The 27,666-nt window shown below is 45.3% G+C and overlaps 1 protein-coding gene across 1 annotated transcript in view; it reads left to right on the top strand.

The window, feature by feature from the left end:
- Prickle2 (prickle planar cell polarity protein 2) overlaps positions 1 to 27,666 on the top strand; it is a 307,686-nt gene that overhangs the window by 231,024 nt on the left and 48,996 nt on the right. Inside the window, exon 3 of the mRNA XM_042680266.1 lies at positions 4,062 to 4,245. Coding sequence (XP_042536200.1) covers positions 4,062 to 4,245 — 184 coding nt within the window. The remainder of the gene's footprint in view (positions 1 to 4,061; positions 4,246 to 27,666) is intronic.

Below are 27,666 nucleotides of genomic sequence, written 5' to 3'. Positions count from 1 at the left end.
CACCTTTAATCTATCATATAATTGAGTGATTGTATTTATCACTTACTGTATGTTTCTTGTTTCTGGGACTGTACATGCCATGAGACAGGGATCTATGTTGTGGCTACATGTCTCAAGTATCTAGAGCTGTCTCTGGCACTAGCAGGTGCTTTCAGGGTATTTGTTGAGTGACCAACCTTACATTCCTTAGATTATTTCCCTTCAGGATTAAATATTGTACCTTTCCCTCCATAGCTGAATAAATGAATTTCCTGGGTCCTTATTTAGAGACCAGATTTGGTGAAACACTCTTCTCCATTTTGATTTTGAAGTATGGCTTTCAAGTAAAAGTCATGAATTACCAAATACTTACTATATTTGCTTTAGATGCAGTGAAACTTTATTTTGCCTCTAAAGTCATAAACTGGCATCAAAAAAAGTTCTGGTGGGAAAGAAGTACTGATTTTTCTTTCCCCTACCAACCTTGACCTTTTTACAGTAGTGGATTAATTAGAAAGTGGTTGTTAAAAGGCACCTCGATTACTTTCCTTTTGGCATTAGTATTGGGGATGGAACTCAAGGTCTTGCTGCTTTCGCAAAGCAGCATCCAATAGAACATTTTGAGTTCTGAGATGCTAACCAGGCCCCGAGGTATGTGTTCTGTCTGTGAGTTTTTGGACGTGATGAAAAGCAGGGACTGGGAGACTCTGACGAGCTTTACTTGGCTGAGCAAAACTGATTTTGTTTTTTCAAGTACATTTGTGTGTCAGAATTCAGGTATAGCACATTTAAGAAATGAGAACAAAAAAATAACAATAACTGGTCATTTCCACAGATGAAGAAAAAGCATTTGCCAAAATCCAATGCTGTTTCCTGATATCAGGACTTGGCAGACTAGCATAGAAGGGACTTTGATTCCTCATCCCAATGGAAGGAACCTATCTAGAAAGGTAAAGCTGACAGGCACCAGGGGCTCACACCTGTAATCCTAGCTACTTTGGAGGCTGAGATCTGAGGATCATGGTTGAAGCCATCCTGGCAGGAAAGTCTGTGAGACTCTTACCTCCAATAAAACTACTCAGAAAAAGCCAGAAGGGGGTCCATGGCTCAAGTGGTAGAGCGCTAGCCTTGAGCAGAAAGAATCTCAGGGATAGCACCCAGGTCTTGAATTCAAGCACAGGACCTAACAAAAGAAAGAGGGATAGGGGTTACAACTAAAAATAACTTACAAAATAAAATAACTTACTAAAATAAAAATAGCTCACTAAATAATAACTTACAAAGGACCGGATACCAGCCCCGAAAATGAGGAATAAGACAAACTTGTCTTCTTTCTTCAATTCTTTTTCTTTTGTGGGTGACTGGGGTCTGAACTCAGGGCTTTGCACTTGCTAGGTAGATGCTTTATTCCTTGAGCCACTTCCCTACCTCTTTATGCTCTGGTTGTTTTTAAGATACGATGCCATGTTTACAGCTAGGCCAGCCTTTATTTCTATCCCTTACTGATGATTTCCGTGTGGCTGCGATGGTAAGCATGTCCCAGTGTGCTCAGATTTTTCTGCAGAAATGGAATCTCACACTTTTGTCCTGTCTGGTGGATCTCCTCCTGATCCTACCTCCTGAATAGTTGAGGTGAAGAGAGTGAGCCCCTGTTACTGGCTGCTCTCTCTTATTTCTATTCAACTTTTTTTTAGGAGGTTCTAACCAGGGCAGTAAGTCAAAACAAATAAATAAAAACTACCAGAAAGGAAAGAAAGGAAGAAATAAAATTCTGTTCACATGTGATATGATCTTGTATATAGACAGTCCTCAAGGTCACATTTAGCTGTTGGAGCTAAAACATGAATTCAGCAGGACTCTTATGCGACTGAATCAGTCTAAAAATCATACCTGGTTTTTAAATTTTTTAAGCCACGCTGGCCACTGGTGGCTCAGGTCTGTAATCTTAGCTACTCATGAGGCTGAGGTTGAGGATCGAGGCTCAAAGCCAGCCCAGGCAGAAAAGTCCCTGTGAGACTCTTATCTCCAGTTAACCATTCAAAAACTGGAAAGGGCACTGTGGCTGAAAGGGGTACATTGCTAGCCTTCAGCAAAAGAGATCAAGCATAGCACCCAGGCCCTGAGTTAAAGCTCCACGACTGACAAAAAAAAAATCAACAACCAAAAAGCCCCAAGAAACTAAACCAAGTTGCTACATGACTCAGCAATTGCATTCCTCTGTGTATTGGCCAAGAGAAATAAAATTAATACCTACACAGAAAATTTCAATCTAAATATACAGAGCAGTGTTACTTATAAAGATGAATGTATTGAGTGACTGTACATTTTTATGTATGTGCTGATCCTGAAGCTTGAACTCAGGGCCTGGGTGCTGTCCTTGAGCATTTTGCTCAAGGCTAGCAATTACCACTTGAGCCATAGCTCTACTTCTGATTTTTGGTAGTTAATTGGAGATAAGAATCTCAAGGACTTTCTTGCCTGGGCTGGCTTTGAACCACAAACCTTAGATCTCAGCGTTCTGAATAGTTAGGATTACAGGCATGAGCCACCAGCACCCAGTCAGTATACATTTTTAAATGATAGATTTAATGGTGTGTGAATTATATCTCAACAAAGTTGACAAAAAACTCAAACAGGGCTGGGGACATGGGTTGAGTGGTAGAGTGTAAGGCCCTGTATTCAAAGCCCAGTACAATAGGTAGGTAGGTAGGCAGGCAGGCAGGCAGGCAGGCAGGCAGGCAGGCAGGCAGACAGACAGACAGACAGACAGACAGACAGATAGAATTGATTTAATGTGGAGGCTCTTTCACTGCCTTTATAAATGGCTACTGAAACTAATAATAAAAACCAGAGTAAACAGAGAACGACTTATTTTCTTTCTCCATCTTATTTTATTTTTATCTTATTGATGGAAACTAGAAATACTTTTGTATTGATGACATCAACATATTTCTTGCTTCATCATTTCTGTAGCTAAGAATATGGGAACAGATGGTAACCTTAAATGTTCAGTATGGGGAGAGATTTTGATCTGTGGCTTTACCTTATGATCCATGATCTTCTAATGCATGATCTTCTTGTCTATTCAAAACCTAGCAACATGGGGAAAATTTTGGCTTTCTAATTAAAATTCCAGTCCAGGATCTTGCAATAGAGGTGAAAATCCCTGTCCTACAAAATCTTTAGACCAGATTTGTGGCCAGGCGCTGGTGGTTCATACCTGTAATCCTAGCTACACAAAAAGCTAAGATCTGAAACTCATGATTTAAAGGCAGCCTGGATAGGAAAGTCAGTAAAACTCTTATCTTCTATCAACCAGCAGAAAGCCAGAAGTGGAACTGTGGCTCGCGTGATAGACCCACCAGCCTTGAGTGAAATAACCAAGGGATCGTGCTCAGGCTCTGAGTTCAAGCCTCAGTTCTAGGGGAAAGGGAGGAGTGGAGAGACCAGTGGGGGGGGGGGGGGAGAAGTGTCGTTATTCTTCTAGAAAATTCTTCCCTCTGTTTTTTTTTTAAAATTTTGTTTTGTTTACCATAGCTTAGGAACCTTTTTTAAAAAAACAGAATATTGTCAGGGTTTGTTAAATCTTGTGATGTTTCTAGTCCAGTTATTTTATACACACACACACACACACACACACACACACACATATACACACCCTTACATATACACAAATGTGTATATAAGTATATATATATATATATATGTATTTGTTACTGCAGCTAAGGAAACTGTGTTCATGGTCCAACTCCTGTGGTCGAGGCAGTAAGAGAAAAAAGAACTGTTCCTCTTGCGATGTAAATTAAGAAGAAAAGATTGAGTCTCAGCTGTAAAGCTCCTTAGCATGCTGTCTTGGTGACTTTCTGGTCTTTCACTGTTTCCATATGACACATGGGTACCACACCTTCCACCAACACAGGCGTTCTCTAGATCTTAGCTTGAGGAGTTGGTTGCCAAGGGATGTGTTTATGGTTGGGGATCCAAAGGCCTATGACTGGCAGGCTTTTGAAGGGGAGGGGAAAAGAAAAAAATAAAAGGTTTCTTTTTTCTTGCTTCTTATATGCCCTGTCTGCTGTCTACAGGAAGATCTGCCTACACTGCAAGTGTCCCCAGGAAGAGCACATGGTGACAGTGATGCCGCTGGAGATGGAGAAGACCATCAGCAAACTCATGTTTGACTTCCAGAGGAACTCGACCTCGGATGATGACTCAGGCTGTGCCTTGGAAGAGTATGCCTGGGTCCCGCCAGGGCTGAAGCCTGAACAGGTACTGGTCTCCAAGGGCGTCTTTAGAATCTGTGTATGTCTTTCAGATGCTTCTTCCTGATTCTAGTTCAGGAGGAGGTGGGGACTTGGGATGATTCAGAAAGGTGTTTGTTGCTGAATGGGATTGGCAACATCATGGGTCCCAGTGGGAGATGAGAATGGCAGATGAAATAGAGCCTTCGGTGATTTGTGGTCGATTCATTTGACTTGATTGACTATTCCTAGATTGTGTGACAAAAAATGTTTCCGGAACATTGACTTTGAAACATAAGCTATTGATAGATCATTTTGGGTGGGGAAAAGAGGAGCTATAACTTGACCATGGACTTCACCAATCAGAGGTTTTGGAAAGAGGACTGAGGAAATGTGCGTTTTGCCTTTTCCTTCCCAGTGATCCTTGCTGTGTTTAAATACTACCTCGAAGCAAGACCTTGACATTTCCTGAAATAGTCTGGCACTAGCCCCAAGCTGTACTGGTTTGCTGAGAAGAACCCGCTTCCTTTCTTTTCTCCCATGTTTTTTTTCTTTGTAATAGCCCATTTTATTTGCAGATTTGTTACATATGTTTTGTTATTGTTGTTATTATTGTTGTTATTATTCCCAAGTCAGTCCCTTTCCGCTCTAGGTTTTATTCACAGTAGGAACTGTCTACTGTGTAGTTGCTCTTAATTTTGTGAAAATCTGTGTCTCAAAAAATACAATTGAAGCTGGGTGTTAGTAGCTCATGCTACTCAGGAGGCTGAGATCTGATGATTGTGGTTTGAAGCCAGCCCAGGCAGGAAAGACTGTGAGACTCTTATCTCCACTAAACTACCAAAAAAGCCAGAAGTGGAGCTGTGGTTCAAGTGGTAGAGTGCTAGCCTTGAGCAAAAGAAGCTCAGGGATAGTGCCCAGGCTCTGAGATCAAGCTCTAGGACTAGCACAAAACGAAGAAAATGCAAATGGTACTCTCCAAAACAGGGCAAAAGTGAATGTGCTAATAATACTCGAGTGATAAAATGAAAATTTTAAGTTTGTTTGAAAACAGCATGTCTTTAGAGGAGGTTGTGCAATTCAATGGGAGATGTACCAAGCATCTACAGTATAGCCTGAACTTTGTATTCTGAGTATTCATGGGTTTCCCTTGGAACTATGTATCTCAGATACTTAGTGTTTGGTGTACAGCCATTGTTTTGCCATTTCTTGGTGCTTCATACTTTCTCTTCTGTCAGTCACATCTTAAGCTGTGTATTATCTTCCCTGTGAACTTTCAGAGACAACATTGCCAGATTGAAGTGTTTGTCCACTGTTGCCTTCCTTTAACCCATTAAATTTGTTTCTTTGGAGATCTCTTTGTCTAACAGAATGTGTTTGAACATAAACAACCATAAAGTTGCATAAGAACTTTCAATGTGATAACGCTTTCAGAAAAGTTCATTTTAATTAAGCAAGATCCAACAATTCACCAATAACTCTCTGTCTCTGTCTCTCTGTCTCTCTTTCTCTCTCCTATTAGGGATTGAACTCAGGGTTTTTTGTTTGATATCACCGGAGCTACAAACTCTACCACTTGAACCACCTCCAGTACTTTTGCACATTGATTCTTTTTGACCTGGGGACTTGCTTTATGTCTGGGCCAGCCTGGACTAAATCTTCCTATGTGTGAGTGAGAATGAGAGGTGTTTCTCACTGTCCAGCCATTGTGATTTCCTCATAGCTGGGATAACAGACCCACACCACAGTGCCCAGCCATTTAGTGTGATGGAGAAGTCTTGCAGATTTTTTCCATTCAGGTTAGCCTTGATCTCTGCCTCCTGAATAGCAAGGCATACAGGCATAAGCCACCTCATCCAACTACTTCCTTCATCTCTTTGATTGGCCATTTTGCATTTCTTCCTTCCATGTGGGGCTTGCAAATTGACAGATAAAATTGGGCATGCAGTTTATGATTTGTTCAGCCAGGAAGGTATTCTTTAAATTTCCAACTAGAATGCAGGAATTTTTCCTGAATAATTTTATGTGTCTGTCTTGAAAGTTTGGCCATTTGTTTTAGACGATATCTGATCTCACCTAGTCTTCACTTACTTAGTGAAGTATTCTCTTCACTGAATCCACTTAATCTTTTTGTCTTATTTGTCAGAACAGTACAGGCTTTTCAGTTTTGCCATCTCTGTTCTTACTGCAGAGAAGGAAATGTCTTAGACTAGAAACGCAGAAAATATCTCCGTGAAAACTGAAGGTTGTTCTCTGTGTTTATGAGAGCAATGGGGCGCTTTCTTACAGTTGGCATATTGATGTTCTATCTTCCTTTTCTGTTCGGCTGAAAAGTAGCATATTAAAGAATTCATTTTAGAAGAATGAGAAGGTTTGATTCAGTCTTGTCTGGACTCTCTGAAGTGGTGCTAATTGGCTGAAGACCCAGATAATGCTTTTGCCAACATTTGAGTGCCGAGTTCCCAACAACTAGCTAGATCTATGAGCTTGTTCCATTTTCTTGCTGACCTCATTTCCAGCAACTTTGACATGACCTGTCTTTCTTTTGTTTACCCAAAGGACATTGTTTCCTGCTAAGCTGGGCCCTAAATGTTCCAAAGTTAAGCTGTTGGATTTTTTTTTTCTGCTTGAATAGATTATTCCCTAAGACTATTAAACATCATTCAGTGATACGCACATTCAGAGGAAATTTTTACTCATGTTGACCCAAAAGAATAGCCAGTTGCAGAAGCAAGGATTCTTGATTAAATCCAACAGACCCAAATGTGAGTGCCTATGGTATTTTTGGAGACCATTTGACTCATCCATTTGTCTTTGGGAAACATAAAACTGAAATTTCCTTGATTTGTTTTGAAAGAAAATGATTAACACGATTAAACAAGTGGTTAGAATTATGGCAAATGAAAGGGTATTCCCATCTCTTACAATTCTATTGTTCCTTGGCAGCTTTTCTCTGCTCTCTACACTTACTCAAACCTAGATGACGCACACACATGATTAGAAAAGGAAATTGCTCTCCAGAGAGAGAGAAAATGTCTTTTCGTGCTATTTGGAGAGTTCTATATTTGTCCAATAAAATGTGGGTCTATATTAAAGGTGTTTGAAGGGTCATGTTGTGTGGAAGAAATGAGCTTTCGATTTAAAATTATGAGGTCTTTGAAAGTCTATTTTTTACAAAGCAATTTATGGGTCTTAAGATTTTAAAAAATCAAACTGATGTGTTCTAAGATTGGAAAAATGCTAGCTCTAAATGCCTTTTGCTCATAAAAGTTCTGATGTTTAATATCATGTTAGTTGTCTATGATTTGAGATAAACCATTTTTCTATCAAGAGAAATTACAGTGAATGAGGAAATGTTAGGTGCTGGAGGCAAAATATTAAAGACTAGTTAGGCCTGAGAGTAATGTGTTTTCATTTTGGTTTGAAACCTTTCATCTCACTCCCGACCCTAGGGGTGGTGATATACCTTCCGGTGATACTCTTTATTACTCTTATTTCCTCTGAGAAACACCTTCAAGTTAATAGAATGCAAATATAAGTCCTCTCCCATGTAGAGAAGAAGTGTTTTTGAATATGGACATTTGGTTTCATAAAAACTCACTGGCTCTTCTTAGAGTGAAAATGACAAATATGATAGATGATACCAGAAAGGAAAGGTGTGTGTCTTGTTATTTCAAATAACTAGATTAAAAACCAATCAACGACATTGTTCATATCCTCTGCCTTTGCTGAATCCAAATTAGGACAGTAATATCACCCAAGGCCCCTATAGGTTGCCCACCAGAGAGCCAGGGTCTATTATTGATTAGCCACCTACCATCTCCACTTTCCCTCCAGACTCAAAGCGTTAAGATTGTCTCCTGTCTCCTGAAGACACTAGGGCAACATGTTTATAGCAGATAGTACCTGTGGAAGAATTTGGAAAGTCACTGACAAGCAGGGACTATGAACCTCACTCTTCTTGATATTTTAGCTCAGTACCTCTTTGCTGGAGAGCCAGTCCTGTGCTCTATGGGATATTTCGCAGCATCCTTAACTTTGATCTTCTAGTCATCACATTTGGGCCCATCTCTAGATCTTTGCCAGTGTTCCTGGCAAGAAGCACTGGATGAAAGTGAGGCTCTGCAGAAAAAGATCTCAGCAAAATTCCAAGCCAGTCAGGGTAGAAAAGGGCTGGCACGATTTGGCACAACTTCATCTACCACATTTTGGCTCCTCCATAACAACTGTGGGTTTGGTAACATGGCCAAGGGTTTGGCAGAGTGGAAAGTGAAGATCTGTGCTGCTTAAGCGGGGCCCAGTGCAAATTGTTAAAGACCTATTGTCTTCACTAAGTCTAGACAAGAATCCAGTGGCAGGAGAGCCTGTTGTGGGGGTTTGAAATAGCATGTTCTCCCTTTATAAAGAGAAAGAGGAGGAGAGGGAGGAGAGGAAGAAGAAGAGGAGTAGGAGGAGGGAGGGGAAGGAGGAGAATGCAAAAATAGTATGTTCTCTCTATGAAGAGAAGACGGAGTGGGAAGAAGGAAGGAAAGAGGGAGGAAGGGAGAGAGAGGAGAGGAAGGAGGGAGGGAGGGAGGCAGGAAGGAAGGAAGGAAGGAAGGAGGAAAGTAAAGGAAGGAAGGAAGGAGATTCCAGAAAAACAAGAGGAAAGCAGTCATATTTCTATCAAATGAGGAAAATAGGTTTCTAACCTTTTTTGCTTGCATGTTCAAGTACCTATGTCGAGAGTAATGCATTTTTTTAGTTATTTTGGATAAAATTGTGATGGTAATCACAACTAACCCTAACTTGTCTTGCTAGTGTGTATCTTAAGAGCGTTTTTCTGTATCCCAATATGTCCATTCAGATTAGCCTCTGCAGGCTGTGGGATGGGTTTCCATGGGTAGTTTCTAAGCGGGAGTGGTACCTCCCACCACTAGGGGGCATTTGGACATGAAAGTTTGAGAGAGGATAGCCATTGTCAAAGGGGCAGACTTGGGCCTGTGTGCACTGAACATCCTAAAGAGAACTAGACATTCCTGCCCAAAGTAAAACTGATCATCACAAAAGCTGTGTGTACTGCTATTGAATACCAAGGGTATGTGAGTCTGTTTGTGACCCTTGTACGGTGGGTAGTTTTCCTGTGTGTGTGACATAAGGCTGTGGTTTCTAGAGTAGGAGTGTCCAGTGTGAAGCCCTCAAAGGCTTTCGATTTATTACATACTGCCCTCCCATGTGGCGGTCACAAATGTTCCTACTGGTGGAGATTATTCACTGGGTGCACGAGGAAACAGTTTTCCTGCTAGTTCTCGCTTGTCACTTCTTCTTGAGAATTGTGTGAGACTCCCCGGCTTCTTCTCTGGAGTGATCATCCTTTTTGTAGATGTTTTTAGCCACTTTGTGTGTCCACAGAGTTCTCAAATACATAGATCCCAAATCCTTAGCCTGCAAGGGTTAGTCATTTTACCTTGAGCTTAACTTCATGTTCACACCTAAGAAATAGCAATCACAAGACCTATCCAAAAAGTGAAAGGGCTCAAGTGGTAGGATGCCTGCCTAGCAAGCATAAGTCCCCAAGTTCAAATCCAAGTTTCACCAATTTTTTTTTTAATACAAGTTTTTTAGGGCTAGACATGGTGTAATGCCAGCTTCTCAAAAAGATTCTTAAGAGGATGTGGTTCAAGGCCAGCCCAGGCATGTTACCTCAACTTATCTCAAAAACAAGTTAGGACTTAGATATCAGTGGTTCATGCCTGTAATCCCAGCTACACAGGAGGCTGAGATCTGAGAAATGAGGTTCAAAGCCAGTTCTTGTGACTCATCTCAAATTACCCAGAAAAAAAAAAAAAGCTGGAAGTGGAGCTGTAGTTCAAGTTAGTAGAGAAAAAGCTAAAGGACAGTGCTCAGGCTCTGAGTTCAAGCCCCAAACACAAAGCACAAACAAACAATAGGCATCATGGTGCACACCTGTAATACCAACTGCTGTGGAAGCAGATGTAGAAAAATCACAGTCTGATGCTAACCAAGGCCAAGTGTATGTTACCCTGCATCAAGAATAAACTATAGCCAAAGGATAGGAGCATAGCTCAAGTACTAGAGTGCTTGCTTAGCAAGCCTGAGGTAGTGAGTTGAGTTCTCAGTACCAGAAAAATAAGTAAAGAAATATGTCTTATCACTTAACACTTCTTCCCATTCCCTGTGCATTTCCTAAAATATGTGCGGTAAGCCGATTTGCCACCCATTCTGACCTTCTCAGATTGCCAGAATTCAGGAGAGAGGGTGTGTGTTGTGACGATTATGCAGCACTGCAGACAGAGTGAGAACCACCCTCTCTGGGCTCCACAGGAACAGGAGGGAGGAGCTCCGGGGCTGACAGAAGCACCCTGTTTCCAAACCAGCACATTATTTGTCTGAATCGAAGTCTGCAGGGCCCATTGCAAGTGTCAGCCTGCAAAAGAAGCCTGGCCCTGCAGCCCCACTTCCGTAGTCAATGCAAACCTGACCTCTGGAGAGTCACTCAGCTTCCAGGAGCCTGGGTATTCTCCTATGGATGATGATGATGATGATGGTGGTGGTGGTGGTGGTGGTGGTAGTGATGATGGTGACTATGTTAGAGAAATTCATTAAATTTGCATTGAACAACAAGAAAACAAACACCAGTAAAGGGGGTGGGGTGGGGGAGGAGGAACTCTCCTATACTGTCGGTGGGCATATAAACTAGTGCAACCAGTATGGAAATCAGTGTGCAAGTGCCTCAAAAGTCTTAGCAGTAGATCTTTCTTATGACCCCAGCATACCAGTATGGAACATATATGCATCAAGGAGAACCCCTGCCTGTTCATGTGATTGCAACACTCTTCATAATAGCCAAATGATTGAATCAAATGAGGTACCTAGTCACAGATGAATAAGAAGAAATGGTATGAGCATGTATGTATGTATATTTACAAATTACATTTAAGTGTTCAGATTCTATTCATCTACTGGTTCCTTTTCCATTCATTTGCTCCCCCCACCCACTAATACTCCATTCAAAACATGGTTGAGCTTCCTGGTAAGTATTTTGTGAAACTGTTAATTATTCAGAGTTGATACCATGGAATTTCACTTCTGCTTATAGTTCTTTAGCCAACTTGGTTATGTATACCTCTACATGTGATTCTAGGGGAGGTTGCATTTTGGGCGTGAGATGCAGTTATGAGAGAAAACCTGCACCTTCTATCTTTCTGGGCCTGGCTTCCCTTGCTCAGGATGATTTTTTTCCCAGATCCATCTATTTCCCTACAAATGACATAATTCTATTCTTTCTGATCTGCCACTATTTATGTTTTTTTTAGCATGTTCCATGCATTTTCCCATTTCAGCTTTTTTTTTTTTTTTTGTCAGCCATGGGGCTTGAACTCTGGGCCTGGGCACTGTCCCTCAGCTCTTCAGCTCAAGGCTAGTGCTCTACCACTTGAGCCACAGCACCACTTCTGGTTTTCTGAGTGGCTTATTGGAGATAAGAGTCTCATGGAGTTTCCTGCCCGGGCTGGCTCTGAACTGCAATCCTTAGATCTCAGCCTCTTGAGTAGCTAGGATTACAGGCGTCAGCCACCGACGCCTGGACCATTTCAGCTTCTTAAGAACTGTGTCTGAGCTGAACATCAGTGGCTCATGCCTGTAATCCTAGATACTTAGGAAGCTGAGATCTGAGAATCATAGTTTGAAGTTAGCCCACGCAGGAAAGTCTGTAAAACTCTTACTTCCAATTAAACACCAAAAAGAAAAACAAAAAACAAAAACCAGAAATGGATCTATGGTTCAAGTGGTAGAGAGCCAGCTCTGAATGAAAAACTAAGGAATAGCACTCAGTCCCTGAGTTCAAACCCCAGTACATACAACACACATACAAAAAAGAACGGTGTTTGGTAATTACTATGACTGCATCTGTTACAGAAACAAGTAAAGCAAGGCTAAGAGGAGTTAAGTAACATGTTGAAGATGACACAGCTATTGAGTAGCAGACAGCTAACCCTGGAACTAAGCCAACATCTGTAGAACTCAAGGTTGATCTGGCTTCAAATGAAGGTGTGTTCATAAAACACATAGAAGTTGCTCAATAAAACAATTGCTTCTTTCTCTCACTGCTTGGGAAACAGGAATGACTTAAGTGAGCACTGTTAGTTTGAGCTGGCACGGAGAGGCAAAAGCAACTTTTGGGGGCTCAGGAGAGGAAAGCTAAGTAGGGAGAGGGGGAGGATCATAAAACTCTCAGGAATCCTAGGTTTCTTCTCAGCTTCCTCAAAACTTTTTGGTTTTTGTTTGTTTGATGTTTTGCTTAAAAAAAAAAAAAAAAGGATCGTATGTTGTAGCCTAATAGAAACTCAGGATCCTCCTGCCTCCAACATCTAAGTACTGGGATTATAAGCATGTACCACCACACCCGGCTCTCAAAGCTTTTAACAAAATTTAAAAAAAAAATTTTGTTTTTACTTCTGCCAATACAGGAGCCTTTATGTTCCCCAGATTCTCTGCTGTGGGGTTGTTTTTAAAGGTGTGACTTCATTCAGATGAAGTTCTGTGGCTCCACCGAGGCTGAATGACTTGGACAGGGGCCCAGGTGGAGCTACCTGCCTGAAGTCTGTGATGGCCCACGCTGGTTTCGGGGGCTATCTGTTGAAGACCTGAGTGTCCCCACCCATCTTCCTTCCCAGCGGGAGATGGACAGATGCCCACCCCAGGCCTGGCAGAATGGAGGCCCCTGGGGCATTCTCTGGGGCTGTCGCCAGCGCAGAGAGAGTCTTTCCACAAAGAAGAATGCAGTACACACCTTTGGTGGGGGGGGGGGGGGTCAGCGGGTCAGCAGGTGGCTCTTTCCTTTGACCTCTGACTTTGCCATGTGGAACCTGTTCCAGGCCTGCCTCCACTGGCTCTTGGTTGCTTTGGGGCAGTAGAACACGGGAGTTTTCTCCCTAAGCAAAAATCAAAGCCTACACTGGAAAACTTTATCCCAGAGGAATGGCCATTGAGGGTTGGTTGGTTGGTTTGGGCTCATTTGTATACCTACTATGTGTCAGGCACTGTCTAGGCACTGGGGTTGAGGTAAGAACAAGCAAAGCCTTCCACATTGAACCTGTCAAGAGAGGAGGGTAAAGACTAATAGCTTAGATGGTAAGTCTATGATCAAATAATTCCAGATTACCTTTGTATTTGTGATGGTAAAGTCTTTCTTTTTGGTGCTTAGGATCAAACCCAGGACCTGATACAGACTAAGCCAATGCCCGACCACTTGAACCACACTTCCCTCAGTCCAGCAGTTAGCCAGGCTTTGTCCTATGTGTTTTAAGAATATTAAAGCCAATTCTGCAGTTGTAACTGTGGCTCAGGTGTGGAGGGGATGGGCTGAGTGATTACCCACCGCCGTTCTTAGCAGGTGGCCTTTGAGTCTACAGCAGGACAGACAAGAGCCTGTTGGTTGTAGAAATTAGTAGGTTCATGGGAAGCTCAGGAATGAGCTGGTTTGCGGGGCAAATCAGTACCCACTTGGTGTACAGCGAATGTGGAGGGCACAGGATTATATGGGAAGAAATGAATGAGTTCGTTCAGTAGCCAGCTTCTGCCAAAGCATCCATGCTCTTGAAGGCTGGGAAGTCCCGCTGGTAGGCTTGCTTCAGTCATTCATCACTTCCATGTTTCTGCAGTAGGTGGAGATAGGACCACAGAGAGCCCCCATTCATAGGGGACCAGAGAGGTGCGGAGAACATCTTTCACATCCTGAATTGCCAGCAGGCACCAGGCACACACTTATTTCTCTCTACCCTTTTCTTGCCTATGCTGTTTCCTGTAAGATCTGAGTTTATGAGCAGAAGACACACTTTGTCCATTCACCACTGCGTGCACAAAAACCTAAAAGAATGTCAGGTGCATATTAACTACTCAGTAAACTGGTGTTGTATGAAGAGATAATCACATTTAACCCAAGGTGCAAAAATCCCCTACTTGTGAATGCATTGAAGATCTGAAAGGCTCACCAGCTAAACCCAGGTACCACAGCTGGTGAGCACAGAGCCGCAGTGGCTATCTATCTGCCTCAGGGCTCTTCCCCCTCTACCAGTCCTCCTCCAGGCTGTCCCACCCAGCATATCTGATCCTAGGAGGTCCCCTGGCCTCTGCTGGGAGGAGGGTATTGTGGTTACACGGGGCCCTTTCATTCTTAGGAATGGAAGTCTCTTTAAATCTCAGGCTGGCCTGGTGACTAAGGAGTCTAATTTCCTCATCTCTTGGAGAAGCAACCAGGCCCTGCCTTCCCTCTTGCCCTACCCAACATCAAGTTCTGGCTTTGTTTATTTCCTGGCAGTCTCTTATCTTGCTGTCATCCCACTTCCTCCACACACGCTCCGGTTCCCGGTTCAGTGTCAGGTATCTAAATAGCCACAAAGACACTCTTCTATCCAGAAAATGCATCCTGACTGCCAGCTACCTGCCAAGCACTTCTGTAAGCATTGGGGGACAGACATGTACGTACAAGAATGCATTGTCCCTGCCCTTATGTGGGTGACAGTCTGCTCAGAATACAGACAGGTTAGAAGTCGACAAGTAAGGCATTTAAAGAGCGATGTGTTAGTGAGGGGATAAACAAGGAAGACAGCCACGTGATTTTGTGCAAGGGGCTGAAACACTTTTTTCTGTCAGGAGCCAGAGAATGAATCTATTGGTCTTCATGGACCGTAGGATTGAGACACTGTAACAACTATTTGACTTTGGTTTTATACTACAAAAGCAGTTGTAGAACATAGATAAAAGAATGGGCTGAGTTTGAGGGTGTACACCTGTAATCCTAGTACTTGGGAAGCAGCGGTTGGAGGATTAAGAATTCAAGGACAGCTTTCTTGTATCAGGGAAAAGGCAGGGGGGAAACATGGCCATGTGACAATAAAACTTTATTGCACAAGCAGTAGGTTGATAGGATCCAGGGGCTGTGGTTGGCTGATTTTGGATTGGATAGCCAAGCAGATCCTTTCAACAGACACCTGTGAGTGAAGTGGTTACGGAGCAAAAATCCCCTACTTGTGAATCCACCGAAGATCTGAAAGGCTCACCAACTAAATCCACCGCTGGTGAGCACAGAGCTGATTCTGTAGACCTCATCTGCCAGTGGTTTTCAACATGTGGTCTCCATACCCACATCTATATCATTGGGGAACTTGTTACGAAACACAGATCCTCAGGCTTTGCTCTAGTCCTGTGAGCCAGAACTCTGAGGTGGGACCCTGTTGTCTGTTCCCACATAGCCTTGGAGTGCTCTGGATGCATGCCAAAGTCTGAGAACCACTCTGAGGTAAAAGCAGTGCCAGAGATCTATGGAGCTGTATCCTGGCCAGCTCCAATTAGCCAGATAACGCTACCTTTGACACCCTGAGCTTTGGTTTTTCTAGCTGTAAAATCAAAAAGCTTATGTTCAGAATAAGTGGATTGATGTCTCTGACGTGCCACAAGAATGCTGACCCATAGTAGGTCCTCACAGAATGGTAGCTGCTGTCATTATCATTGACATTATTTGGGTCTTGAAGATATACAAGCAGGTTCACAGGTAGGGGATGAGAGACAAATGCCATTGTTGCCAGCTCTTAGGCACTGGATCTCTCTTATGCCCCACTTCTTAAAGGACAACTCAAGATACTTTAAAAATCTATCACGAGTGCTGTTGCTGCTACTTCCTTGCTCTGTTGTCCATGCTCCAAGACTCACCATTGCTGGGCTGGAGCCACTTTGCCAGGTGCTTGTAGACTGTTGACAGTCTGGTCTTTCTATGTGAGAAGCTAGGAGGGCCAGAGGCTGTGCCAGGAGGGCCAGAGGCTGACAGATGTTGGGGGTATGCAGGGAGAGAAGAATGACAAAGTGGTTCATCTTGCAACAGCCCATTGAGTGTTTTCTGGGGAGGGAAGGCACCATCTAATAGCCTCACTAAAAGCCCCATAAAAGCCATCATTAGACTCACCCACCATTTGTAGAAGCATGTCTTCATCTCATTACCCCAATGGCACATGCTGAGCTCAGAATGGAATTTCATGATGGAGGCAAGAGGCATGCCTACAGAACCAGGTTCTGTATCCCCAAAGCTGCAGCTACTAGTATGAGCTCCACTGTCCCTGGTCCCCAATATGTTCTGGGTAACATGAGCAATGAGAGGGAAGGAGACAAGAATTGGGCAAGAGAAGACCTCCCCTCCCCTCCCCACCCCAGGCAATCTTCCTCAGAGTTCTCAGGAATACCAGTCACATGAACACGGCTGTGTTTCTCTTGGCTTCAGAAATGCTCTGATGTCATCGGATGGTAATGAGAACTATGTACAGCTTTCAATAAAATAGCCTGTGAATAAACTTGTTTTCAACAGAGCTGTCAGAGATGGGGCTTGAACCTGGGTTCTCAGGCTATGGGGCTTCTGTCAGATAAAATCAGCAGCAATGTGGCTAGATTTCCACCAGCTGGGACTTGTCAAGGCTCAGGTATAGAATGTGAGGCCCTGAGAAGCCAAAACTTGTTTCTAAAGACAGGAAGGAGACCTGCTATTGGAGTTCCCTGCTCTCCAGACAGATAGCTCCGGCCTTCTCACATTAAATGCATTCTGGGATTTAAAGGGGAGGAGACTTTGCACTTGGACTTCCTGTGTGAAATCACAGCTGCACACCATCTCTGCTATGAGCAGCCTAGAGTGGAGGCTGGGCCTTGAGGGGTGATTTATTCTCAAGGTGATCCCCTCTGCATTGGAACTCCTGTGATCTTTGGAGTCATTTTATGGGATGGTTGAATGCCTCCACCATCAAATTAACAAATAGCTTTCTTCCTCCAGCTCTCTTACCCATCTGTCTGTCCAACCATCCATCCCATCCGTTTGAGTATTCAGACATTTATTCAGTCAGTAGTGATCTATTAAGGATTCATTATGTACAGGCCATTAGTCTAGGTATGGCTTCAGGGTGACTGTCTTCCAGGTACAGTGGAACCCAGAACTCCCAAACCAGTCTTTCCTATTTTACTTTGTGTGGTGTGTTCCATTGAGACTTTACAGGCAGATAGAAAATGTCCATCCAGACCCCAGGCTTTGTGTTGCTCTTCTGTGGCTTTTGTCTTTTAAGTAATTGTCCCTCTAGGCGGGAGCCATGAGCCCTTGGGCTTTGATATTAACTGGCTCTGTGTTAAAATCCCAACTGCGCTATTCTGTAATATTGATCAAGTTAATTTACCTCTGAGAGCTTTCACTTCATCATCTGAAAAGCCTTACACAACTATAGTATCATTGTAAGGATTCAAGGCGACAGTGCCTGAGGAACTGATGCTTTGAATCTGATGGTGGTTTTTATTTTTTAAAAAAAATTGGAAACAAGCCAGGCATGGAAATACATGATTATAATGCTAGCTATTAAGGAGACAAAGGCAAGAGGATTCCAAACATAAGCCTAACCTAGGCAAGTTAAACTCTGTCCCAGAAACAAAATAAAACAAAAGGACTGAGTGCATGGGTCAAGTGGTAGAGTACTTCCCCAATATGCCCAAGACCTTGGGTTCAATCCCCAGCAACACATACACACACAAACACACAGAATGAAAATTACCCAACTATTCATCACCAGGTAAATGGATTAACAAGTTGTGTTGCATTGATATAGTAAACTACTATTCTGCAATAAAAGGAAATGAACTATTGACATATGCCAAGATCTCAAAGCACTGTGTTGCATGAAAGAATGGATGAGACCAAGACAGCAGATACTATATGATTCTGTTTATATAGAACTGTAGAAGATGCACACCAACTAGCAGTGACAGAGGGCCGACAGACCAGTGATTACTGACAGAGAAGAAAGCTTCTGAGGGCCTCGTGAATGCTCACGGTCTTGATTATGCTGAGACATTCACGGATGTGCACAGACGTCATCACATATCAAATTGTGTGCATCCTGTACATACGTGTGGTTTATTACATGTCACATGCACCGGTGAAGTGAATGAATGCATGAAGTTGGTCTTCAACAAACAGGAAGGCAGAGGCCTCAGGAAGAGGAAACTGAGCCTTTTAGCCAAGGACTATCAGAGTGAACTGCTTTGTATTAATTATACACAATCAAAAGGAGATTTAGGGCAGAAATCCATCAACATCAAGATGGATGGTACTAGAAAATCAGTTCTGCTAGCTGGCTACTTTCGTCATGGCTGCAGATTTCCTGGGGGTAGTGTCTAATCCTTATTTGGCCTTCAGCTACCACTGATGCTGGTTGTTGTTGCTACTGTGGTTTGGAAGATCAATTAAGACTCAGCAATTGGATCTGGCTAAGCGAAGATAATTATTCCAGCTGTCTCTGATCCTGCATTTCTCATCCAGAAACATCCATTGATAGGCTGGTTATTAGCTTGAAACAAGTTCAAGACTGTTAGACGTAGTTGTACATCTGTGCACTGATCAAAGATGCCTGGCCAATGGAGCAAATGGAGGTAGATATTTACCTGTGCTCTGATGCCTCCTTGAAGGGCTATACTTTCTTTGACAGATGTCATCTTGCAGCTTACCTGGCTATAATTGGTTCAGGGTTCTCTCTGCTTAGGCTTTTTCTGTGTGTGTGTGCGTGCGCGCGCGTGCGTGCGTGCGTGCGTGCGTGCGTGCGTGCGTGTGTGTGTGTGTGTGTGTGTGTGTGTGCTGGTACTGGAGCTTGAACTCAGGGCCTAGGTTCTGTCCCTTAGCTTTATTGCTCAAAATTGGTATTCTACCACTTGAGTCACACCTCCACTTCCAGCTTTTTTTGTGTGTGGTTAATTGGAGAGGAGAGTCTCATGGACTTTTCTGCCTGGGCTGGCTCCTAAGTAGCTAGGATTTCAGCCTTTTCCCTTATTATCTTATTTCATACAAAGGCTTCCCATTTCCTCAGGTCCTTTGTTTGATGGAAAACTGTAGAAGGTATTTGTATTCTCAGCATGATTAGCTATTGATCTGTCCTTAAATCCAACCACAGAAAGTGCTTTGCAGCCTGTTCTGGCCTGAGACTGGGTAAGTTCTATAGACCAGCAGTTCAACCTCTCACAGGTGAAGGCGAATGTGCTACTTTCACAGTGATGGAGGACTCTGAACTTGGTTCTGAACTTGACAGTGAGCTTTATGTATCCGTATGCTCTCCTGGAGATTGGGACCTCCAAGATCAGTGTAGTAGGGACCAAAGAGGGCATTTTTGCCGCATTCTCATAAGGAAAGAGACAAGGGAAAGGATGATCCCAGGTGGAAAGGCAGACCAGGGTGGACCTGCTTCCCTAAGCTCCTTAGATGGCAGTTTTTGTCCTTTGTACTTCCTGCATCTCCCACCAGGCCCTACTAACCAATTCCTGGTTATACTGGGAAATAAAGTTTTCCTTGCATGAGTTTGGAGCACATTCAAACCATAGACCCCTCCAGGCAAAGTACAAAATCTTTGTACTTGCTGTACTTAACACCTTCCTTCCACAATTGATTGTGTGTGTGTGTGTGTGTGTGTGTGTGTGTGTGCACATGTGTGCATGTGTGTACATGTGCACTCATGCACCAGTACTACGGTTTGAATTTAGGGCCTGGATGCTGTCCCTTAGCTCTTTTGTTGCTCAAGACTAATGCTCTACCACTTGACTCACAGCCCCATTTCTAGCTTTTTGTTGGTTAATAGGAGAAAAGGATCTCATAGACTTTCCTGCTTAGGTTGGCTTCCAACCACAGTCCTCAGACTGCAGCTTCCTGAGTAGCCATGATTCTAGGCATGAACCACTGGTACCCAGCTTGACTGCTTAACAAGTACCCTGGTACTCAGTATTTGGTCTTCTAAAATGGCAGTGATCTTATGTGGTGCACTTTTCTTAGATGATTGTTAAACATTCTTACAATGGCTTTTTTTTCTCGCGTCTTGGGAGAAAAGTGTGCTTGAGCCACCTCGCTTGATTTTGAGATCATATGTGCTCAAGCTCACATCAGTTATGGTCTGAGATAGCCTCTTTTTAAGACGAAATCATATCATTGTGATAACATTTGAAAATTACTTCCTTTGTGTTGTTTGCTCCCTTCCTTTGTAAGAATTGATCCTGAAACATCCTGTTTTTGTGGTTCTGTGTCCCCTCCCCCCACCCCCCCAAAAATGTAGAAGTAAAGACTCTTTTTTCTTTTATCTGTTTCCCACTAGCATCCCAAAAGGGTTTAGGAGCACTTTTTAGTAGAGTTAATTGCAAGGAGGGTAGAAAATGCCGTAAGGGTCCCGAGAGAAAGGACCAGCTTCCAGCAGGAAACTGGGACTAAAGCTGCTCTGTAACATCTGGGCACTGTGTTGGCCCAGCACACAGAGAAGGTTCTGGGCTTTGGATGCTGAGTGTGGTAAGCATGAGCGTTAAGACGCGAGACATGGGCTCTCTGGGATGCTGCAGGCTGCCCTCCCTCTATGCAGCCGTTGATTCTGAGCTCTCTTGGCTGGGCTGGTTAGCTTCTGCATTGGGTTGCTTCTCTTACATTGAGCAATCAGTAACCTGGTAATGAGCTGGGCCGAAGTGCGCTATAATGAAGATTCTGTGGTCTGTAAAATGTAGAGTCAATGGCCCAAGACTGAAAATCAGAAGTGCTAAGTGGCCAACTTGTGGATGTTGATTTATCCCACTGGTCTCTGCAGAAACTCAGTAGGAAGGGCTGGGTACCGGTTCCATCTGCTGGGTGCAGGCTCTGCTGGAGGGCCGGTGTCCTCCCCAGGCGCCTCTGTTGTCACTTGCCTATCCAGGCGCTTGAATGTCAGGGCGGATGTACGGTCTGACTCATGCCTTTCCCCTTGATTTGCAACATAATCTCAGAGATGTGTTACCAAAGAGCATTTGGTTCTAACATGTAATAAAACTCACCCTCAAGTTGTCAAAGGGGTGGAGGAAGCTTGTTGCCAGAGTCTGGAGGAGGGAGGGATGGGGAACTGTTGTTGGAGGGGTGCAGTGTTGCAGTGTGGGAGGATGAGAAGGTTCTGGAGATGGAGGATGGTGATGGTTGTGCAGACATGTGAAGGCACTTCATGCTCCTGCACCCCACACTCAAAAATGGCTAAAATGACCAGATGCCAAGGCTCATGCCTGTAATCCTAGCTACTCAGGAGGCTGAGATCTGAGGATCATGGTTCAAAGCCAGCCCAGGCAGGAAAGTCCATGAGACTCTTATCTCCGGTAAACCACTCAGGAAACCGGAAGTGGTGCTGTGGCTCAAGTGGTAGAGCACTAGCCTTGAGCTGAAGAGCTGAGGGACAGCACCCAGGCCCCGGGTTCAAGCCCCATGGCCAACCCCTCCCAAAAAAAGGCTAAAATGGTAAGCCAAATGTGCTGAGTATTTAACCACTAAGTAAAAAAAAAATATGTAACAGATGATAATATAGCAGGTGCTTGTAGTGCACACCTGTTATCCTGGCTACTCCAAAGACTGAGATCTAGGATCCTGGTTCAAAACCAGCCTGTCAGAAAAGTCAGTGAGATTATCTTCCATTTAACCACCCAAATGCTGGAAGCAGAGGTGTGGCTCATATGGTGGAGAGCTAGCCTTGAGTGGAAACGTCAAGTTGAGAATGTGAGGCCCCGAGTTCAAGCCTCACCACCAGTACAAAATAATAATAACAATAACAACAACAACAATAATAATAAGTAACTGAAATAGTTTTTCTATAGTCATCATGGCCTCTGTTGGAAAAAGAACCTGGACAGGTTAACTTCACTCCCATAGACCCCTGGGAGAATGTCGGCCAAATGTGAGTCCGCTTATCTGGCCTTCACTGTGTGATGTATTCAAAGTGTATACATTGCCAGATAGAGTCCTTGATCTCCCCCCTCTTTGGAGTTCCCACAGATGCCCTCCATGATCAATACAGTTCCCATCCCAACACATGGCTTTCATGATGAAGACTCTAAGGTAGGCGTTAGTACCCAGTGGATTTAGTAGGAATTGAAGCTTGAAGAAAGAATCCTAGATATCCTGTTCTTTGACTCCTTGAAATGTGGAATCAATAGCAGAAACTGAAATCACACAGAAAGATGCCATGTCACATGTTTCTAAGGAAAAGATGTAATGCTCTGCTTGCATGGTCCAAGTGGTAGAGCACAGCCTAGGAAACACAAGGCTCTGAGGTCAAATCCCAGTACCACCAAAAAAAGGAAGACTTTGTTAAGGGCCAAGGTGATCTTTAAAATCTGTCCTTTCCTAGTGATATTAGCAGATTTGAGTGCCATCTCTGCCCCTGACTGGTGGACAGTTGTGGCCTAGAACAGTGTAGTGTGTTGCCTAGTGTCTCTCCCCAGCCCTCAGGCATGTTGGTGGCTGGCAAGTGATGGAATGTGGACTTGACTTATTGTTTGATTGAAATTCTTTTGGGAAGTATTTGGGTTTGAAGCTGAAACTTTATACTTGCTCATGGCTGCCCCTTGAACCACACCTTCAGCCTAGCTTCTTGCTGACTAATTGAAGATGGCATATAGTAGACTTTTCTATCTGGACCAGCCTCAAACCATGGTCCTCTGGATCTCAGCCTCCTCAATAGTGAGGATCACAGGTATGAGTCACTGGCTCAGGGCTCCTGATTGATTGAACTCCTGCAGTTTTTGTCTGTGTCTCTGACCATTTGCTTTGTAATCATTTGTCTGCTGTGTTGAGGAGCACTGTCTAGAGTAGAACAGCCTTTAACCTAGAGGTTGTTTCCTGTTCAGCAAAGCCTAGCTTCCTGCCTTGCACATGGCCGACTTCTCGATGCCTGGCCTTTTTTGCATACCTGTGCACTGCTGGGGTCTCGTTATTTATTTATTTACTTACTTATTTTGCCGGTCGTGGGGCCTGAACTCTGGTCCTGGGCGCTGTCCCTCAGCTCTTCAACTCAAGGCTAGCTGTCTACCATTTGAGCCACAGTGCCACTTCCGGCTTTTTCTGCTTCTGTGGTGCTGAGGAATCGAACCCAGGGCCTCATGCATACAAGGCAAGCGCTCTACCACTGAGCCACCTTCCCAGCCCCTGTGGAGGTGGGGGGGGGGGGGAGGTCGGGTCTCTTTATTATCAGGACTTCCGTCTGTGAGATCAGACCTAACCTAATGATACTCCTTAAAGACTGGTTCTCCAAGCAGAGCCCCACCTGGCCCTAGCCACTGCCCAGCCAGCCCTTCTCTGAGCCTCCCCGCTCTGCCTGCAGGCAGGCAGTACTGTCCCTGTTGTACAGATGGGGAAAGGGGTGCTGCAGGCCATGAGCTAACTAGCCAGGTCTGCATGCATAGATGGTATCTGCTGGATCTAGGGTTCAAGCCTAAACAGCTCCAGTCCAGAACTGCGCCCTGAGACTCTGTAGGAGGCTGCGGCCTTTCCACGCAAGGAATCTTAAAGGGGGCAGAGGTGCAAGGATGTAGACCTCGGGCAGATAAGGGTGAGAAAAGCTTTTGGTTAATGGCCGCTTTCCTTTCCCCACCCCAAAGCTTTCAAACTCTCAGCACTTCTTCCTCTCTGCAACCTCTTCTTAAAGTCAAGGTAAAATAAATAACTGCCAGATAATAATGCTCCACACTAAATGGAAACTATTTTCTAAGTAAACGTTGAGGTTTAGTAGTATAAATAAAAAGAAATCGGGACAGGCTGGAGAGAAGAGCCCGGACACCCCCACCCCCACCCCACCCCCATCCCCACCCCCACCCCCATCCTCATCCCCACCCCTACCCCACCCCCACCCCCACCCCACCCCCATCCCCACCCCCACCCCCACCCCACCCCCATCCCCACCCCCACCCCCACCCCCACCCCATCCTCATCCCCACCCCCACCCCCACCCCACCTCCACCCCCACCCCCATCCCCACCCCCACCCCCACCTCCACCCCCATCCTCATCCCCTCCCCCACCCCACCCCCACCCCCACCTCCACCCCCATCCTCATCCCCTCCCCCACCCCACCCCCACCCCCATCCCCACCCCCACCCTCATCCCCACCCCCACCCCCACCCCCCCCACCCCACCCCCACCCCATCCTCATCCCCACCCCTACCCCACCCCCACCCCCATCCTCATCCCCACCCCCACCCCACCCCCACCCCCACCCCCATCCCCCCCACCCCACCCCCATCCCCCCCACCCCACCCCCATCCTCATCCCCACCCCACCCCACCCCCATCCTCATCCCCACCCCACCCCACCCCCACCCACCCCCACCCCACCCCCACCCCCATCCCCCCCACCCCACCCCCATCCTCATCCCCACCCCACCCCCACCCCCACCCCCATCCTCATCCCCACCCCCACCCCCACCCCACCCTCACCCCCACCCCCACCCCCCCACCCCCACCCCCACCCCCGAGCCAGTCCACAGAGTTGCTCACATGGGCTTTGACTTGAGGCACCTGCTTAGGACATAATGTGAGTGTTTTCTTTCCTGTGTCTGAGCAGTGGTAACTTCTAAGTCAGTCTCTGGCTTACCGATGTTTGTGTGTCTTCCTCTGGAAGACATATTGCATCTGTAACAACCTTAGCATCCCTTCCACCCTCTCCCACTCATTTTGGAGAAAAAGCAAGTACTTTGGATAGAATGGGTTTTTTTTTCCCGTTATTTTATTTCCTTACTGTATGTGTTTGTCTCCATGGTTGGATGTCACCCAGAGAGGCCCAGGCTGGAACACGGCATGTTGTCCAGGCAGACTCCTCTGGGGGTACGTACGGAGTGGGCGCAGTCCCTGGTGGTCAGGTTCCACGGGGAAGAGGCACACAGCCACACCCCACACGGCCCAGAGTCACCACTACTCCGTGCTTTGAAGAAACACACGTTAGAGGCTTATGGACTCTGGCAGACATTTGATGGGACATGGTGAGGGTGATCTTGGCATTGGAGGGTGCTTATCGACATCCCCAGCCTCCACCCACTAAGTGATCATCCAATCCCTTCCCCAGCTGTCATAACCACAAATCGCCAGATATCCTGAGAGGGCTAGAGATCATGGGAAAAGCAGGACAGCCAGGGAAGTCCTAGCTACAGAGGTAACCGTTTAGCAAAGACTAGAAGAAGTGAGGGTAGGTGCTGTGGAGGTAGCTGGCAGATGAACATGCCAAGCAAAGGGAATGGCTTGTGCAAAGGCCCTGAGGTAGAAGTATTGAAAAGGCCATCATGAGCTGGAGACTTGAACAAAAGGAATGTGGTAGGGCTGGGGGTCAGCCAGCATCAGGAAAGGGTCAAGATGCCACCATGAGGATGCTGGCCTTGAAAGAGGGGGAGTGGGAGAAGGCTTGACAGAGTAATGACTGCACCGGTGCTTAATCTTCAAACTTGTGCTGCACAGAGCCTCAGCCACAGCGGCACAAAAGTGGACACAGAGACAAGCAGTAGCTGGGGCAGAAGTGTGAGTGGGCACTTAGGCTAGGACGGACTGGTAGGTTATGTTCTGGACTCTGGTTATGCTCCAAGCCTTTCCTCTGACAAGATTGGCTGCCGCATGAGGCATCTGGGTGGGCAGAAGAAAGAAAGGGGAAAGATCGGTCTCTGGAAATGCCCGCAGCGAGCTTTCCCTTCCCCTGCTGATGGCAGCCCTGTGGGAGGGGAAGCATGCAGAGACATTAAAGCAAGCAACTGGGTATTACAGCCTTTCCTAAATGACTTCCTGAGTAAAGCAATTAAAGTTACAGCCTGAGTCTCCAGGAGAGACGAGAAGGAGACAGAGGTGGTGGATGTCTCCGTAGATTCCACGAAACATCTCTTCTCTCCCATTCCTGCTTAATGAAACTCGGACAGGTGCTGGCCCAGGCCCAGGCTAGACCCACTGCAGCAAGGAGCCGGTATTCACGGCTGCTGCGTCTTGACGGGGCCTTTGTTTCCCCCGCTGAAGTGCTGGTCCACATCACAGCTCCCGCCCCAGGAGTCTCCCCTGTTTCCCCTGAGAAGTCACATCGGTCTTCCCTTCAAACCTGGATTTTTCTTTTTCCTGTTTTTAAATCCAGACGACTGTGGCACATGCTAATGTTTAATGGCTGTTACAACGGCATCTTTTGGGAATTGCATTCATTTCCTAGAGAATGCAAAATAAAGAAGTCGTTTATTTCTGGGGAAGTGGGGGGCAAGGAGAAGTTTAGAGGTGGGCAATCCAGAGTATGTATGGTAGTTCCATGGTATTATTTTAAAAATCTAGGCACTTAACTTTGTGTTGTACCGTTCTTAACCCATTAATTCCATCATTGAGGTTGCTTCATGATACAGAGTGGCTGCTGGCGCTCCAGCCATTCTGTTTACCTTTCAGACAGAAAGCAGGAAGGAGGCAGAACGGTCAGAAGGGACTGTTGCCAGCTTTCCTGGCCCCCTTGAAAAGCATTCTCCCTCGGCTCACACCCATCACACATCGTTGGCCAGCATGTATTCACATGACCACATTTTGCTCCTGGGGAGGGGTGCTTAGGCATATTGATACATTCATAAAGCCACAGTATTCTTTTTTTGGGGGAGGAGGTCAGTCATGGGGCTTGAACGCTGGACTTGGGCTCTGTCCCTCAGCTCTTCAGCTCAAGGTACACGCTCTACCTCTTGAGCCACAGCACCACTTCTGGTTTTCTGAGTGGCTTATTGGAGATAAGTGTCTCACGGACTTTTCTGCCTGGTCTGGCTTTGAACCGCGGTCCTTAGATCTCAGCCTCTTGAGTAGCTAGGATTACAGGCGTGAGCCGCTGGCACCCAGCAAGCCACAGTATTCTTGTTGAAGAAGAAAAAGACATGGAAGCCAGATGGGCAGTCATTTCTGCCACACCCCCTATCATCAGTGTTTGCATGGCATTGTGGGAAAACTTCACTGTGGGCAGCCACATGTGGAAAACATACTCATTTCTGTGGTCAGCCATGCCAGTATATTGAGAATGTCTTATTATATCTAGGATTTCTCTCTCTCTCTCTCTCTCTCTCTCTCTCTCCCTCTCTCTGTCTCTCTCTCTGTCTCTCTCTGTCTCTCTGTGTCTCTCTGCCCATCTAGCTGCTGGTCTTTCTTTCTTAACAAAAACCAAGAATCCACTAAGAGCAGAGGGGCAATGGGGGAGGAAGGAAGGCAGTTACAGTTCACCTCTGTGATATTCAATCCGTCAAGTATAAAGCACACCTGCCTCTTGGGTACCACAGGGTGTGTGAGAGTGAAATACTGCATAGAAAACCACTTCCAGCCTGGGAGCCACTCAGTAAATAAATGGTTCATGACCCTTTTCTTCATGTAGTGGGTAGCCATGGCTGCCGAGATCAGCCCAGGGCGTCGGACAGTGTCTGTTGGGTGCCTGCTGCAAGGAGAAAAGCTTTGCTCTTTGAACTCTCCTTGGTGGCCTGGGTCAGTGGAATCTGTCTAACTGTCTAATTGTGGGAGGAGACACCCAAACAGGTAGGCAGGGGCCTTCCTTTGAATTTCCTAGATTTCTTGGGAAACGTGGTAAGCCCATCATACTTTCTGAGATGAAAATAGTTGGCTAGCTGAAAAACTCTCCAAAG

The sequence above is a fragment of the Dipodomys spectabilis genome, unplaced genomic scaffold (assembly GCF_019054845.1).
Source record: "Dipodomys spectabilis isolate Male_0828 unplaced genomic scaffold, ASM1905484v1 ptg000054l, whole genome shotgun sequence".
In the NCBI taxonomy this organism is placed as follows: domain Eukaryota; kingdom Metazoa; phylum Chordata; class Mammalia; order Rodentia; family Heteromyidae; genus Dipodomys; species Dipodomys spectabilis.
The sequence above is the reverse complement of the archived record's forward strand: the minus strand, read 5'-3'. Positions and strand labels throughout refer to the sequence as shown.